This window comes from Ciona robusta, chromosome 2 (genome assembly GCF_009617815.1).
Source record: "Ciona robusta chromosome 2, ASM961781v2".
NCBI classification, from domain to species: Eukaryota; Metazoa; Chordata; class Ascidiacea; order Phlebobranchia; family Cionidae; genus Ciona; species Ciona robusta.
This window is the reverse complement of record NC_143236.1, coordinates 6,012,029-6,028,772: the sequence shown is the minus strand read 5'-3', so window position 1 is coordinate 6,028,772 and position 16,744 is coordinate 6,012,029. Positions and strand designations below refer to the sequence as shown.

The 16,744-nt window shown below is 42.1% G+C and overlaps 1 protein-coding gene across 3 annotated transcripts in view; it reads left to right on the top strand.

Annotated features, from left to right (window-relative positions):
- The window catches only part of LOC149740581 (uncharacterized), a 34,906-nt gene that overhangs the window by 16,414 nt on the left and 1,748 nt on the right, over positions 1 to 16,744 (top strand). For 2 of the 3 annotated variants that reach the window (XM_089872874.1, XM_089872877.1), the window contains exons 4-10: positions 12,985 to 13,107; positions 13,428 to 13,698; positions 13,915 to 14,136; positions 14,442 to 14,624; positions 14,944 to 15,871; positions 15,996 to 16,184; positions 16,365 to 16,533. In XM_089872874.1, the coding sequence (XP_089729000.1) occupies positions 12,985 to 13,107; positions 13,428 to 13,698; positions 13,915 to 14,136; positions 14,442 to 14,624; positions 14,944 to 15,871; positions 15,996 to 16,184; positions 16,365 to 16,533 (2,085 nt within the window). Of the gene's footprint in view, positions 1 to 2,206; positions 6,996 to 12,984; positions 13,108 to 13,427; positions 13,699 to 13,914; positions 14,137 to 14,441; positions 14,625 to 14,943; positions 15,872 to 15,995; positions 16,185 to 16,364; positions 16,534 to 16,744 lie in introns of those variants that run through there. The other variant, XM_089872875.1, reaches the window with a different exon arrangement.

The window sequence follows — 16,744 nt, the reverse complement described above, 5'->3', positions numbered from 1 at the left end:
CCACGGTGACTCCCCTTTTGCGAGACCGGTTAAATTGCGACGGAGAGCCAGCCAGCACGTGCTGTTTGTATTTAGAGATAAAATCGTTCCAGTGCAACGAAGCGGAACCGTAGTACTCTTAACGTCGCACATGCTGGCTAGATCCTGGTATTGATGGAAACAAATCAATTTCTTATCGCACAGTGTAGAGTGGTCTAGTGATTTGTTTTTAAAAACTGATATTTATCGGTATGGGAATGTGAAATGCAAGCCCGCAACTTTAATCGCTCTTTACGTAAAAACAAATTATACTTTTCTTTCGATTCTTTAGAAAACGATCAGCAACAAACAAAGCATACGTAAAGTCGCAGGCAACCGATTTTTGTCAGTTTTAGATGAATTTAAAGAGGGGTCGTGCGTCATCTCTATTCGTAAACCTACATAAAACCGGATCCGTCCGGATTTCGTGGGATAATGCCACGTGAAAAGGTCGCTTGCACTTGTAGACTGTCGTCAGTAATCGCTTTAACTGCTGTTGTTTATGAAGCGCTTTTGAAAACCTCCTGTCACAACCAGGTGTCTGATCATAACCTGACCCACGAAGCAATTATAACGTTAAAGACGACGTTGCAAGCCGTAAGGTTGCTGCGCGGTGGTGTCTTTGGTTCAAATAAAATAACGGAACCACCTCTTTAATGAAATTTGCAGGAATTTAATTTACCTTTTCAATCGCACTGAACATCGTAAATTACTTTCCTAGTACCACAGGTGTGACATTTTTTGGTAATTTCGCATAATTACGCGTCTTTTACCGCATAATTACTCGATCGCGGCTCAGGATATCCCTTTACCTTCGACTTTTAAGTCATATTTTATACCTCACGTAGGTCGCGTTGTTTCTGCAAAGTCAAACAATAATGCCTACTGTTACGACACAAGCGTCCGCCCGGTAATAACAGGTCGTACCAGAACAGTTCCGTTGAAAACCACAATTAAACTTGAACGAGAAAAATAAGTCGTCGCGAAACGTGGCTGGTCTGAACGGTAACGTCATCGGACATTTTCCCACGTTCAATTCGTTCATTTTAAACTTCCTTTAGAAATTTGTTTTTGCCATGCGGGATTGAAAATATATACAGTGTCCACAGATATGTAACTTTTTTATTTTTTTTGTTACTCGTTTTCCTCGTCCATTTTTAAAGCTTGTATTAGAAAAGACTGAATTAAAATGTTTCTTTTTAAAAATTAAACTGACGTGCCCGATCTGTAATTTGCCCCTTTTAGCCACTACTGGCGCGTGTTTGCAAAGTTGAAATATTAATCTTTAAAAGACGGAAAAATCAAAGCTGCTTTCCACTGAAACCCAACCAACGTTCACGACCTTCGTCATCCAGTTATGTTTGATGTCTGTCCTTTATTTGCCATTCCCGGCCGTCTGTGTTTACCCAGGTAATAATTGTTGAGCAACACGCGTGCGTTTAGCCGACCTCGAATCCGTGAAAGTGATACTGACACAAATAGTTCAGCAGCAACGATCGTCGAACAGCAATTTCGCGACGGTTGGTATTAATCCACAGTCGTTAAAATGAAACTCGAAACTTGAGAAATTCCCCACGTTGTAAAACCGATAACCAGGCAAAGTATAAGCAATATGTATACTTGAAATTTGAAATCGTGTTGTACATTCATTTATTGCTTGCTAGAGCAGAGAAAACGTTTTAAGCTTTTTCGTCATGTTTCGCCATCTTGAACAGCAGCACTTCGAAGCTGGCGAACCTTTGGCCTGTGTCGATCAATCTGTGGTGGATTTCTTCCACCAAGGAAGTCGATCATTTGTCATTTTCAATAAACTCCAGACAAAGTAAGCGCCAAGAGCAGAGCTGAAGCTCTTGAACCTGCTGAGTGAAGAGGCTTAAGATTGCTTTACTTCCAAGTGGTCGCAATGGTCGAGCTCTCAGCTCGGCACGCGCGAGCACGATGGCTCATTGCAGCTGTAATTCCCGCATTTCGCTCTCTACGCTGTTCTTGCACCGCTGTTTGTGTTGGTTTAATTTAAATTGTCGTTAGCTTAACAGACAGCAGAACCTAACTGTTGGGCAAATCTTTAAGCAGATTCCTTTATTAGTTGAACCATCGTGTTTCGATGGCCCGAGCTTTTGTGCGCATGATGATGTAGTCGCCATATTACAGTTGCGCCACTAGCTGCGAGCGTTGGTTTCAGACATATAAGTCACGGCCGAGATCAAATGGAATGCGGTGTGTGCTTGCCCTTCCCTCGTTTAATCCGCATTTTAATATTGAACTCAGGCAACAGTGAATTTCGCAGCTGCGCAAATCAGCAGTTAAACCCAAGTCTTGCCACTTTAATCAAATTTGACCAGCAACCGCGTTATGCTGGGAATGTCGCTGCATTTCAATCCCGTTTCTAAAGTCAACAAATCGTCAAGCTGTTTTATTTTCGTCACGGTATCGCAGCTTATTGGTCCCTTATCCGGGGTCAAAACCTGTAGCCAACCAAGCGCAACGATGGCCATCCTCTGTTTTTGCTTCGGTGTAAAACGGAAAAGAATTTGCGACAAAACCACTCGACTCAAACAGATTACTTTATTTTACTGGCACTTCGCCGGCGTTAGGATGTACACAATATCTAGTTCGTCACCGTAGTTAGCTTCGTTAACGCTACCCAAGCAGCGATTGCATCAGGTCGCGGGCTTAGCAAAGGCGCTCGTTAAGTTCTTTAAAATCGATTCTGTTTTTCGTTCGACAGAAAAGTGAATCTGAACCTCTAATTATGGATTAGGCGGGTGAGGGAAATGCTACGTACCGAATATCAATGTTTCTAGACGTGCCGTAATAGGCATTACTCAGCCGTATTTCACTCAACACGACCCAGCCTTCTTAAATTTACAGAGTTTTTAACTCGCGCGGCCAGCGAGAAACTCAAATATTGGTTGATAGAGATGCATTGTCCAGGTGCTCTGTGCGTTCTGTGTACTCACCAAGCACTTATAAGCCACTTTCCCCGATCGCGTAAAGGCGTCCAGAGCCATCAACCAGCAGATAACTTCGCATCGATCAAAACACAGTACAATTAGTGTTGGTTGTTTGAAATTTAGCAAAGCGAGTAAAAAATCGAACCATTCCAGTTGAATTGGCTTGTACGACAGGATTTGGTTTGTTTGGAAGGAAGGGAACGCGGCAACGACGGCAAAGGAAGTCTTTACAATTCAAAGGCAGTAGTCTGTCTGGTTTTAGAGTAAGGAAATGAGATTGTATTTGTCAGAAAAAGTTCAATGTTTCTCCATTATTACTTCATAGTCATGGACGGATATGGAGCCTCAGCACAGCGTAGTTATATATAATAAACATTGCAGAACCGGGAACTGAAGTCAAATTAACGAGTGTTCATGACTAATCGGGGAATATCCGGTGACGTCACAATGGAACGAAGCGCGGCACTTGTGTTCGAACACACGTGTTTGTTTATTTGGGCGAGTGGCTCCTGAGCGCACTTCAGCTTAGTCATAACTTTCAGAGAACAAAATCGTGACCGTGCAGATTCTTGTACTCGCCGCAAAATTTCAACTAATCGTGTTGTGACTGTATTGGTTCACTGCTCAAAAATGTGTCTTCATTTTGAGCAGTGACCGTTTTTCTCACGGTGCTCGTCATATCTATAACGCGTACGTTTGCCACCTTTTCTTATCTGAAAGTTAGTCATTTTTGACCCTGTTAGTTTAATCTGTAAATATAGCACTTTCATTTTGTTTACCGACGGTGACTATCGTAACATGATTTGATAGTTTCAGTAGCACGGCACTCATTGAAGTGGTTTTGTAATTGGTCGTATTTGAGCAGACGAAGGTGGCTCTTTCATCCGGTTGGATAAACAACGCGTGAATTTACGAGTCGATCAATGAGAATCGCAACGACCATCTTTTCATATTCCACCCTTGTGTATTTTGCGGCTTTGCGATATGGAAGTGACTAACGAATGATAAAATACTTCGATGTTGGCTCTTGGAGGGCTCGCTGGATGAGTCAGTGGGATGATTGCGACCCTGTTGTTGGCATTATATCGCTTGTACATTGTCAACAGCATTGTTCCGGGTTGATTTCGACCCTGCACACTTTCTCGCTCCCCTACTAGAGCCCAACATCACAGACGTCATTGTTTTGTCCCGTCACGCCTCGCTGCGCTTGAATAGCCTTAATGACAGGGCGATTGCGTGACGCATAAAACGGGGGGCGAGCGTTCAGATATGGACTTGTCGCAAGAGTCTAGACGAGCGCAGGTCGTAGCTCAGGTGGCGATGGACTTTCGGCACTGTCACGGCCAAGCGGGTCGTGCTTCTTCCAACTTCTCAGGAGGTTTAGTTTACGCTGAGATCCGTCAAGTGGCAGGTAGCATGTTTTGCGTTTTATAGACCACAGTATCGGCGAGGGCGTTTTACGTTGTGTTTCAACGACTACCACACCTGTCAACTGAATAACGTAACCATCGATACAAATTAGCGAACGTTGTACATTCCAGTGTGACTGCGGTATCAATGCAAATTTCAGGTACTGGATCAACAGCGAATATCTCGTAAAGGTGTCGCACAATTTATGACCCAGAGCAAAGGTGCCTCGAAACGTACAGTGTTGTCTTGTTCTTGCAGTAATTACGAGGTTAACAGTGCTTTGTTCGGCTGAGGGCAGGACTGCATGAATCATTTATAACGCGAATTGTTCTCGAGCCACCAACGTGTATGTTAATTGGCCTTTAATGCGGCGCCGTTTAATTCCAAACCGCGGCCTACCCCGGGCCACGCATGTTCCAAATATGGATAGGGTGTAGTTCATTGGAATGCTGTGTTGTGACAAAAGGTCTACGTTTTCGGTTCCTGTCGCTTCGATTACGGTATCTATAATTGGATTCAGTGTACAAGAATTACAGTAGTCTGTGTACGTTTTGATTTCAATTCAACCAAAACGGGTCAGCGTGTATTTTAAGATAAGATGGGATTAAAGTTGCATATACATGTTGTTGTACACTTGTGCCTGTCTGGTCGGTTTAAGTGAATAACTCTGACGAAACGGTTCGATTTGCCTTGCTTGTTTATGGGCAACGTTTACTCTTCGTATAACTTGCCAAATGGTCAGGTTTTGACGTCATATCCGTTACGCGTACGTGATAGTTGATGCGAATTGCAGAATTACTTTTGGATGAGATTTGTGTTTGAGATTTAAGACCCGGCGCACGATCGTTGGAGATTGACACGAATTTTAAACGACTTGCGCAGTCTGCGATTTTCTTCTGCACGTAATTACGCGAGTGCAGTGACGCAATGATTATTTCGGACGTGCCTGTGCCAATAAAGTTTAAGAGCATGTTCCAAAATCGGAACGACACGCAGTAAACGGTAAACTTTGCTAGAAGTTACAGAGACTTTGAACTCATAAACTTCACTGTTGCGTGAGCGGTGATAGAACCATATCATGATGCTTTAAAATGGGTAAAATAACAACTTTAAGAGAGAACGTTGCAACGCTGCAAATCCTCACAGGGTCGCCAGAACTGTAGCAGATTGTGCGTATAGGACGCTGCTATTGTTAAGCGTCAAACCGCCATACGCGAGGCGTTTCCTTGCTGTTTTTCCTACCAGATTCATATTACCACAGCATGCAGTGTGTTTGATAGGAAGCGCGAGGCAACAGGTACAGCGCAGTTGCAGGTCTGAGGTGGATTGGCGCCAAGCTTGGAACCGTGCACCGGATTATTACGGATTACTTCGCCAGTATTCGCCGCAAAGTTAAACGGATTAATGACAAAGAGAAAAGTTTAGATTCGTATAAAGCCACGTGTGTGGTGTTTGACTCGCATTTCTCCTGTTATGGAAGTTGTTGTTGTAAACATACGATTGCAGCGAAGTATGAAAAACAGATCTAGTTCTTGTATACAGTCGTAGGTGCAGCATAAAACTACATTCTTTGTATTAAGTTTGCTTCTATTGTCTAGTAATTGTTATTTGGTGAGTTCGTGGATGAAACTGATTAGCGTGTCATTGTGATGTAACAAGTGTATCAGTGTTTACGTTTAAACATGGCAGTTGTGCTCGAGCACGCGCGCCCGATTACGTCACGGCAGGCAGGGCGAGTGTTTACATTCCTACGTAGTAATTAATTCGCCGGCGGCGAGAAAAACAAGAGAGCTGAGCGCGGCGAGAAAAAGTTGACGGCGCCGGCCTAGAAATTCCAAATCATGAAGTTATTATTGGAAGAGAGGTGTATGACAGGATGCCAGGTGTATGTCTGTAGTTTAATGTATTCTGTTTTTTTTGGTCGCAGTAGTGAAATGGGTGCAATTTGTAGTAGTATTTGTCACTGCCATCAGTGCCCTAGGCATTGCTGCATGCATCACTACGAGAATGAGAAGAAACCGTTGGATTCTGACTCTTATCGGGTCGATGACCGAGACTTTGCCGGGCAAGTCGAAGCAGATTACCGCAGAGGAAATCAAGTGTCCTCGAGGTCATTAGCCAAGACTCATGGTAGCGATGCTGGTGGAATACATGAAGAACATACAGAAATCAGCAAGCGAAGGACTAGTCTATGCCCGACCCGCTTTCGTCGAAGAGGATCGAGCGCAAATCGATCTTCTTCGGGAAGAACTTCGGTCCATTCCGGTCGAAATTCGCAGCATCGTCGATCCTCGTTCACCTTCCATAATCCGCAAGATACCCCGACCGGCCCGACTGGCCCATTGACTCCATACCGCACCACCGCCCGGAATCAAAGCCCTCCGTTCCCGTCAATCGAGGCGGTGAACCGGGGTCTAAACAAAAACGACAATCGTCGCGACGTCGACGCTAAAGATGACTTGGTGTATATTAAACCGCATGCACAAGCCACTGGCAAAAACGCCAAAATCGTAGCCAGTCATAAGCAATCGAGTTCGAAGCTCGCTAAATATGAAAATACGACCACTTCCGGCAAAGCTAACAGAATTGGTCCGTATCTTCCTTTCAACACTGGTAAGTTGTTTATATTATCTTCTAAACAGTCCCTGATTGTGTACAAATACTCAAATAGAGTGTGTATTTACTGACATTTTTTATGAATGACAGAATTCATGTAATTACTTGTATAATGGCCACAGTACTGATCCCTGGCACTTTCGGTCGTGAAAAGCTGTGTTTCTAAACCACTTATCCGACTGTACACACATTGGAACAGTTATGCGTGGATATACAGTGCCAGTAAGTGGCCTCTTAAATGTAGCTGAAGCAGCACAGGTGGCATCCGATCTAATAACAGGTGTTATCTGAATTAGTCGCAAGCCTCTAAATCAGTACTGAGACATTAGTGGCATAATTTATATTACGTTCACGCCTAATTAGAAATGGTTTGACAGCCTCGTTATATTTGTTTGCCTAGCTGTCTAAATACGATATGGACGGCTCCCATTCCTCGTAAATCAACGCGAAATATTGACCGTCGACCCCGGGTCATTGTCGGCATCGTTATGCGCGAAGGTCAGAGACCGTGTTTTATTTGAACTAGTGTTTGAGTAAACAGTCTTAAGCAGAAAGTGTAACACTTGTAGCTTTAATCTATCGTAGAGAAAGGTATATGCTTCCAGAGTATGCTTATTGGTTATAGTATATCAATTTAGATTACTGTTCATAAACTTTTCAACATGTATAGCTTTTATACTGTAAAGAAAGTTATGCTCACAGCGTATACTCATTAGTCGGTACATTAATTTGGATTTACTGGACTTACATTTTTCCCGTGAACATCATTCGTGGAACGATTAGTGCCATGTCAGCCAAGTGTCCAGTGTGACTAAATTGTATTAAAACCGCCAACTTAATGGTGATAAAGTACGTAGACAGGTGCGAAGTGAGAACGTTAACGCCACCGTTGTCGTCTGTAATCCGACCCTCCTCTTATCTTCATTGAGTGTTTATGTTTTCAGTGTTCTCAGACGTTTTAGTTTTGTTAGTTCCAAAAAAATAACCCGAAATTGCTGACAATTAAGCGTAAGTTAAAATAACTAGGAAAATTTAGAAGATTCGATTTTTACTTAAACCAAGTTTTTTTTTTGTGCGAATTTTCTTTACACGTTTACCGAGCTCAGCATGTTACTAATATTGGAAGCACTGTCGCAGATTTGATACATAGTATCGACGCGAAAGTCGCGACAGGAGGCGTAGAAGCGTGAGATTCGTTTACGCATTGTTCTGCCCTGGGAACGCTATACCTGGTTTCGCCGGCACGTCAATCAAATGACCACCGACTAGGTAACACATGTTAACGTAATCGTCGTGTATCTGTTGCAGATTAAAAAAAAATTTCATGAAATATACGCTGGCGAAGCGCTTTTTATGAAATATACCGCTGGTCAATAAGCGCGACGTAATCATTATTTTGTTCTCAAAAGCCTACAAAGTACTGTGGGGTAAAATGGGACACCTTTAGCACGTGATACTCGATTTGTGTTATAACAATTCCAAGCGGTCAATGGCGGTCGTGAGGAGACGGTTTTATAATTCTTTAAATTTTATTTTGTTTTCTACCAAATGGAACGGGAAAAATAAAATCAAAAGGTGTCCCATCCACCCCACCATACCTATTACATACGACAGTATATGGAAATTTCCTACAATACACCCGCGTTGAAAAATTCCTAAAAGGTGCGTCACCCATTCAAACGTTCAGTGGTAAACGAATCTCGTTTACGACCAAGTTGCGCAAGTTTTCTATAATTAATCATTCCGTAATGTCGTAAAAATGTGGTTTAAGGAAAACATTGGGCAGATGTTGTGAAATAGAATACACAACGCGTACAATTGAATTCTTAGCACGCTGTTAATTTGTTTTGCGGTACGTATCCAAATGGTTACACATTTACATACATACATGACAACGAAATAGTTTTGTTGTGCATTTTACCTAACAAAACACCTTGGCAGTAAAATGCAAATCCCATCAACAAGTACAACAAAACACGTCACCTTCGAGTGCTGGGTAGTTCTGCGATGATTTAATTCTGCCGCAGTATTTTTAGTCATAGCACCTCGCTGTACGAAGGTCTGGAAACCTGAACCGAGAAGCTACGAACTGGAAGAGTTGTACTGCCTCTAACAGCCCATGTTGAGCCTACGGTTTCCCCGAGTGACTGATCGCTTGTTTAAAGGATGTGTAAATATGTGTCTGTATCGGATTGATATCTAGTATTCTAGTACATTAGAGAGGTCGCGTGTACTGTAGAATGTTAAATATTATAGCATTAAAGTCGGGTCTTAAGGTCTTATCGTATTCTGCTAATGGTAGTGAAAGTGCTTAACAGCTTAATCGCACCCAAGCAGACTGATAGAACGAAACATTTCAGCGTAATGGCCGAGTTAGGTTTAAGAAAATATCTTGGCGTGCGACAGAGCTAATGCGCTCGTTACGTGGAAAGTCTAGTTAATGTACATTCGCATTAGACGTAATTTGATACTTTAGTGTATAGATAATGCAAAAATGGGGTAAGGGTCATTAGTTTAGCTATATAAACCGCTGCAAATAATGCATGATACCTCGCTGCAATTTCGCGAAAGAAATCGCGACTATAAATGCCCAGGTGTTTCCCATGAAAATTTTACCTCGCGAATGTAATAACTTAATTACTAATTTTAAACATCGCCCTTTATAGTAAGCCTATATTAAACAAATAGTGTAAATACCGATGCAGATATTGCGTTTTGTTGCAGCAACAAGCAGCAGTAATGAGAATGAGATTTAGATCGCATTTCGGGCCTTTAATGTCATCTGTAGGGCAACTATGGTTAACCATTGTCTAGTAATCTGCTACATAAGAATTTCTTGGCATTTTAACGAAACTTTAGGAAATTCCGGTGGTCGTATAAACTAATATAGTAGGGTGGGGGGAGATGGGACACTTTTTTATTGTATTTTATCGTCCGATTTGGTAGTAAACAAAAAAACATTAAAAGAATTATAAAACCGTATCCTCGTGACTCCTATAGACCGTTGTTAATTGTTTAAAACACCATCAGAGTTTCTTGGATATTATGTGCTAAAGGTGTCCCCTCTTCCCCCACCCCACTATATTACGAAACGTATAATAGTTCATACAAAACGCTTCGTTATAGAATTTAACAGAAAAAATACGCGTAAGCTTTGTAATAAAACCGCAATTTATGAGCATTGCTTCATTCAGTCCGGCACAAACTCCCATGTGATTCCATAGTCTGTGAGAACCTATGCAGCTAATATCCATCTTCAAAGAATATGGGATACCGACATACCGTATTTCCCAAGCCCTCTCCGCTAATGCATGTATTCCGAATTGTTGTGGTTTGCGTTCTATCTTAGCTCTGCGAAACAGTGATGCCATAAGTTTATTTCAAATGCGGGCAATGCGTGGCTGCATAAGTGATTCGTGTTTGTGGTCGGGAGCACTGGACATGCTTTCACGTAGCCAGATTATCGTTCTTGGAATACAGGGCTCTGCTCAAAGGGTTCCCACTTCCGTTTTCGTTGTCTTTAAACGTTTAGTTAATCGCACTGACAAAAGGTTGTTATGGGCGCAAGTGTAAAATTGATACAGAATCCTATTTTAACGGTTAGTCAACAGCGAACAGGTGTTCAAGGTGTTTTACTGACCTGCGTCATTCGTACGTTTTATTCGGTCAGTGCTTTACTCATGCGAATGTGGGGCGAGGGTAGAAGCATAAAGTCTTCACCGTATGTAGGTTAGTGTACGAAACAACATCACTGTCTTACAGCAGGCAGCACCTAATGCACTGGTAGGTTAGGGAGATAATGCGAGCAAAAACGATAAACTTTGGTAGCTTATTGCGGTTTAATAACTCCCTTAGGAGTATAAGTCCGTGGAGGAATCTTTTGTTTCAAGTTTTGAGTTTTCTCAGGGTCTGAGCGAAAGGAACGCGTAAATAAACGGGTATTAAGTTATATGTATCGAGCGCGGCGGTGTAGGGTTTAAAATATAAGTCCAAGACGCCGTAAATATCCAGCGCACAACGGGGAGGGATTTAATAGGCCGGCATGAAAATTGCTCGCCAAGCGAAGGGAAATTAAAACGTCGACTCTCCATTATACGCGAGACAAATGAGATGTAATTGTACGCCGCGCGATAGGAAGCGAGCAGCAACAGCAGGAGTATACAGTTGATGTTGACTGCGTGCGTTTGTGTTTATAGAACGTTGCTGGTTTATACATTTGATTAAAGCTGTAAAAAGTGAAGACTATAAGTATAAGTATTTTCAAAACTGTGCAAGGCTTATAGCAATACTTTGTGCTTCTGTGGGCAGAAAAATGAATTTCCTGCGAGACTACTTTGACCGTAAGTAGAATTTTTATCTTTAGCGATTGGCGTAGTTCTCTTTAGCCGTGTGTGTATGTGGGCTACGTATCGCAAATTTCTTTCCTCCTTTTGCCCCAGTTGATTACTTGTGCGTCTCAGTGCGGTTGTGTCGAAACAAGCAAGATTATGTTTAGCTGTACACAGATCCGCACATGGAGTTGCTGACATAATAACAAGCAAGTACAGTGCGGTCGTCCTAACCGAAGCTCCTGGCAAGGATCTGTGCGTCGTAGCATTTCTAATGTTGTGTGATCCCATTATCTATTACCGCAAGCTAGAAAGAGGCTCTGCATAGATAATTAGAAACGGCACTGCCATCAATCTTTCTGTGACCTGCTGTTAGTTGTGCATGTCACTTTTCACTCTGCTAACTTATAAGAAAATATGTTTGTTAGCTTGAAACTTTTAACGACTGGGCAGCGCCATTACTATGTATCATTTTTGCTGAATTTAAATGCAGGTTGTTTTGTCATTATTTCTTAAACCCCACCCATTAGGCGCAACACCAACATGAGTCTGGTTATTACTGAAATAATACAGCTTGGTAATGCGCTTAGAGCTCGTTCACGGCAACGGTAACCCCAATCATTCCGCTTCATATGTCACGACGGTCTGTCGTACAGATGTCAGGCACCAATATCACGCACATGGGGACCAGGTCTCTCTTTGTCAGATTTCGTTTTCACACGAAACGTGTCGAGCTTCCTTTTCGGTCCCGATAGTTTTGCCGTAAATCCGTTAAGTCAATTTGACCTACACTTCGGGGAATTAACCCCCACCCCTCTGCTCTGTTTTAAAATGTTTTATGAACCGTATCGACGACAAGGTTTGTTTTGCGAAACCAAGTAAATTCGAACGTCTATAGTGTATGTTTTTTATTAATTTGACCTAAATTTTCAGCGTTTGTCAAGTTTGTACCATTAGATACAGGAAAAATAGTTTGCCGTATTTATATTCTTCACATACCAGACATAGCTACGTTAAAGATATAAGCTTTGATACGCGTAAACCGACACAGCTCGAACGCTAAAGATGAATCGATGGGGCGGTACCGTTGGTTTACCTAATGACTTCTAATCCCGTTCACACTTTTCCTTTCTTGCCACTCGAAGAGACTTTGCGGTCGTAATCCTTTCTCGCGTATACAAACGATTAGGATTACTTGGCAGCAGCTTACGCAACTGTTGATCGGTTTACCGATATTGGCCGCCTGACAGAGAAGGCAGAAGTGCTTTTAATAGAACTGGATATCCGTTAACCATTATATCGGTGTTGACGAACGCTTTTAGAAGTAGCAGTCGCTCTAATGTTGGAGACTCTTGTCTGCACCTATTCTTTTTCACGTCTGTAACAAAATCTATTGTCTTATTGCTTTGGGAATAAAGTGGACGCAGAGTCCAAGTGCTAATGGTGGGCCGATAATTTCCTCCGATTTTGTAATTTCTTTTAGAAAGATGACTGAACTGGTTGGTCTTGTCGAAATATTTTATTAGGATTGCTTTTAAACTCACTCAAACAACGCTGTCCCACGCAAATTGGGTTTAAACTACACGTATATTTTTATGGAAAAATATTCGATATATTTTTAAGTCGCTTGTATTAACATTATAATGTTTTTTTCACAGGAGCAGACAGAATGAAACCAAACAACAACCACGAATCGTACGTTTTATCTGCCAACTCACCAGCAGACATGGAGGAATGGGTAAAAGTGATACGGAGAGTTATCCTTGCGCCGTTTGGTGGAGGTAAGACATACAGTTTTTAAAATGTTTTAAAACCTTGAGATATTTTTTGAACCACCAGGATAAATTGAATTTGTAGCAGGATTTTTTTTTCTGTTAAGGTTTTAATTTAAAAATATTTTTTTTCCTGCGCTTATTTAAAACATTTATGATCAATAGATTTACCCGTTTTTATTTTCAAATAAAAACACGTTTTTTCAAACAAAAATCAGAAAAAGTGTTAAAAATCAGGAAAGTGTCAAAATGTTTGTAAAGGATAGTAACACAACTACATTATGTGATCCGACAAAATGCTAAAATAAAATTGTCTTTACTCCTGCTAGGAATTTTCGGACAACGTTTGGACGAAACGATGAGGTACGACCGTCGTCTTGACTCTTCCGGATGTGGAACAACATCCACGGGATCGAGATCTGGCTCCAGCAGCCGAGGATCCCGCCGACAAGTCCCCATTATCGTGGAGAACTGCGTGGAGTTCATTCGATCCCATGGAGGACTTATAGAAGAAGGCCTCTTCCGTCTTCCCGGACACGCTAATGAAGTAAAGGAGCTGCAGGACTCTTATGATATGGGGGAACGTCCAACTTTTCCAGGGTGAGAACATCGCTCCAATGCCTATTTTGTAAAAATATTTGAATAGGTTTATTCTTTTGATCAGGGACTTCTAAAGTTAGCAAAAAAAAGATCTAAAAACTGGAAGTAGATCGTTTAGTGTTATTCGTCAATGTTTAAACTTGTGTTTGATAAGAGTACGACATACTTCCTGTGTATTCAATGCAAACCCAAAATGAACGGTAATTTATATCATAGGAACACTGATGTGCACACTGTGGCTTCGTTATTAAAGGGATACCTGCGCGAACTTCCCGAACCAGTCATTCCATTCGAAAAATACGATCCTCTTATTGGTGCCGCGAAACTGCTTTCATCTGACGTCACCGATGACATCAGTGAAAAGAAAAACGAAGAAGCACGGATTCTTTTCCGGGAACAGCTCCAAGCCCTGCCACAGTCAAACTTCGAGTTACTTAGGTACATGTTTGTTCATATATTACTGTGGGGTAAGATGGGACGCCTTTTAAGGCATATTATCCAAATATCCTGATCGTGTTTAAAAGAATTACCAACGGTGTATGAGAGTCCTGAGGGTACGATTTTATAATTGTTTGAATGTTTTTGTTTACTATCAAATGGGAAATTAGAATGAAAATGTGTTTCATTTTACCCCACACTACTATACTACATTGTTAAAATAGTTTTGTTTCGAAGTTTAAATCGTTTAAAAATGCTACTTACAATTAAAATATAACAAGTAAAAAATATTATCGTATTTATAGATACATCTGTCGTTTCTTGGACGAAGTTCAACAGCAGTCAAAGAAAAACAAGATGGACGTCAACAATCTCGCGATGGTGTTCGGTCCCAACATCATGCGTTCGAAACAAGAAGATCCGATGCAGATGATGTCGGATGCTAGTTATGTGCAAGAGGTCATGAAGCAGTTCATATCAAAACACAAGTAAGTAGAAACACAACGGAGGTATATAGTAGGGTGGTAAAAGACTGGCACCTTTAGCCCATAACATCCAAATATCCTGATTGTGTTTAAACAATTAACAACGGTCTATGGAAGTCGTGGGGATACAGTTTGAGAATTCCTTAAACCTTCTCTGTTTACTACCAAATGGGACGAAAAAGGGAATGAAAAGTTGTCCCGTCCCGCCCCCTACATTTATTTTGTTTACCCAAAAACTCTAGAGAGAATTATCGTTGGGATAAATGTATGCAAAGTAGCTGCGATAAACATAAGTTTTTAAACTAAATGAAATTTGTTGCAGATCATTTTTCCCTGATGACATTGAAAACAATTCAAACATTCCTTCAATACCTGACGTAGCCGTTGACGCGGAGGGAATTCCCCCTGATGCTGGGTTTGGAACCCTTACCCCAACCACTTCACCCCTCGGGACATTGGGGCAGCGACACGCAACGGATGATAGTGGGACTGGAAGTCTGGGTCCTACCCCCGAGAATACTTCGAAACGGGCGGCTCCACCAGTACCTGTTGTCCCGCCCCCGATCCGAGGCAAACCCTTCAAGCCTCTGCGAAGAAAACATAGTGGTTTGGATGTGGAAGGCGCAGATCAACGAAAGTCGGTCTATGATAACGTCACCGCGTCCTCACAGGCAGGCAGTGACATCACCCCGACCAAAGCACTTTCTGCTAGATTAAACAACGACTGGCGTAAAAGTAACGAAAGCGGAGCATCCCCTAGCGTTTCCGTTCCAACAGAGGATTCGTATTACGTTAACAACGTAAGTACACCATCCGTTCAATCAGCCAATATATCCGACTCGCCACGTTCCTCAACCAACGCCGTCGCTGGTAGCGTCGGTGAGCGGGATTCGTTTCACTCTAACCCGGCCAACGATCAACCATTACCCCGATCCCGGGCCGGACGTCGCAAGGGACGCATTCGTTCCATTGATGAAAATCTCAGCGACGAAGAATCAAACACCGAATCCGTACCACCAGACGACCGAGCATTTTCTACTCTTTCAAGCCACCGGGGAAGCATACCGACCGAGGCCGACTTGCACCGTGATCCTCGCACTGTGATAGATACCCGTTCTCCCGGCGGCCGACTTAGCCGTTCCGACCTCGCTAGTCGATCATCTGTAGGTTCTGGGAGCGATGGAGGATCCCATTCTGTCCCCAAAGTTCCATCACGTACCCACCGACGAAACAAAGCTTCCAATAGCCAGGTACTTTACGTGGTCTAAAGTAAACCTTAACATATATTTTTTTATTGAACCTATATACGATAAAAAAATTATTTGTAGGATTTCGGCATTTTTTTAGTAAAACTGCAATATGTTTTTTTTATAGGATTCTGGCAGTCGACCGAACTCCCGAGCTGAAACTGACCTGACATCGGCCAGCGCGGCTATTCGCGATCGTGACGTCATAGTGCCCTTCTCTGCTAGAACCTCGCATGCGATGTCGTCAGAATCACCGAGTGTTTGTGGACAACCATTGTCGTATAAAGAGATGGAGGAACACGTAAAAGTACTTCAGGTAGGAAGGGTCGAAACCAAATTCATATATAGTAGTAAGAGTAGTAGCAGTAAAAATAAATTACATTTATATAATACTGTGTGGTAACGTCATCTTCCCCCACCCTACTTTATTGCCTAATGAATTAAATATCCTCCTTTTTAGACTTAATTTATACGAAATTCTTTTTCATTTTACTAGGAGGAGCTTCGAAAGCAAAGACTGGAACATGAGAAACGATCCCGGATGTTGGAGGAACACTACATCATGAAGATGAAGTCTTCTACTTCAATATTCCCATCTTCTCCAACCTCCATGGGACCTATTGATCTTCCGCTAGGTCGCGGTAGAGTTTTCTCCAACGGTGAAGGTAAGGTTTTCACATTTCAACTATACTTTGACAGTAACTCCACATTTGCAATTTCACCTAGAGTAGGGTGGGGGAAGATGGGACACAGTTTAACTTTATTTTTTCGTCCAATGTGCTGGTAGTAAACAAGGAACTTTCAAAGAATTATAAAACTATATGCCTAAGACTCCCATAGACCGTTGTTACCTGTTTAAAACACGATCAGGACATT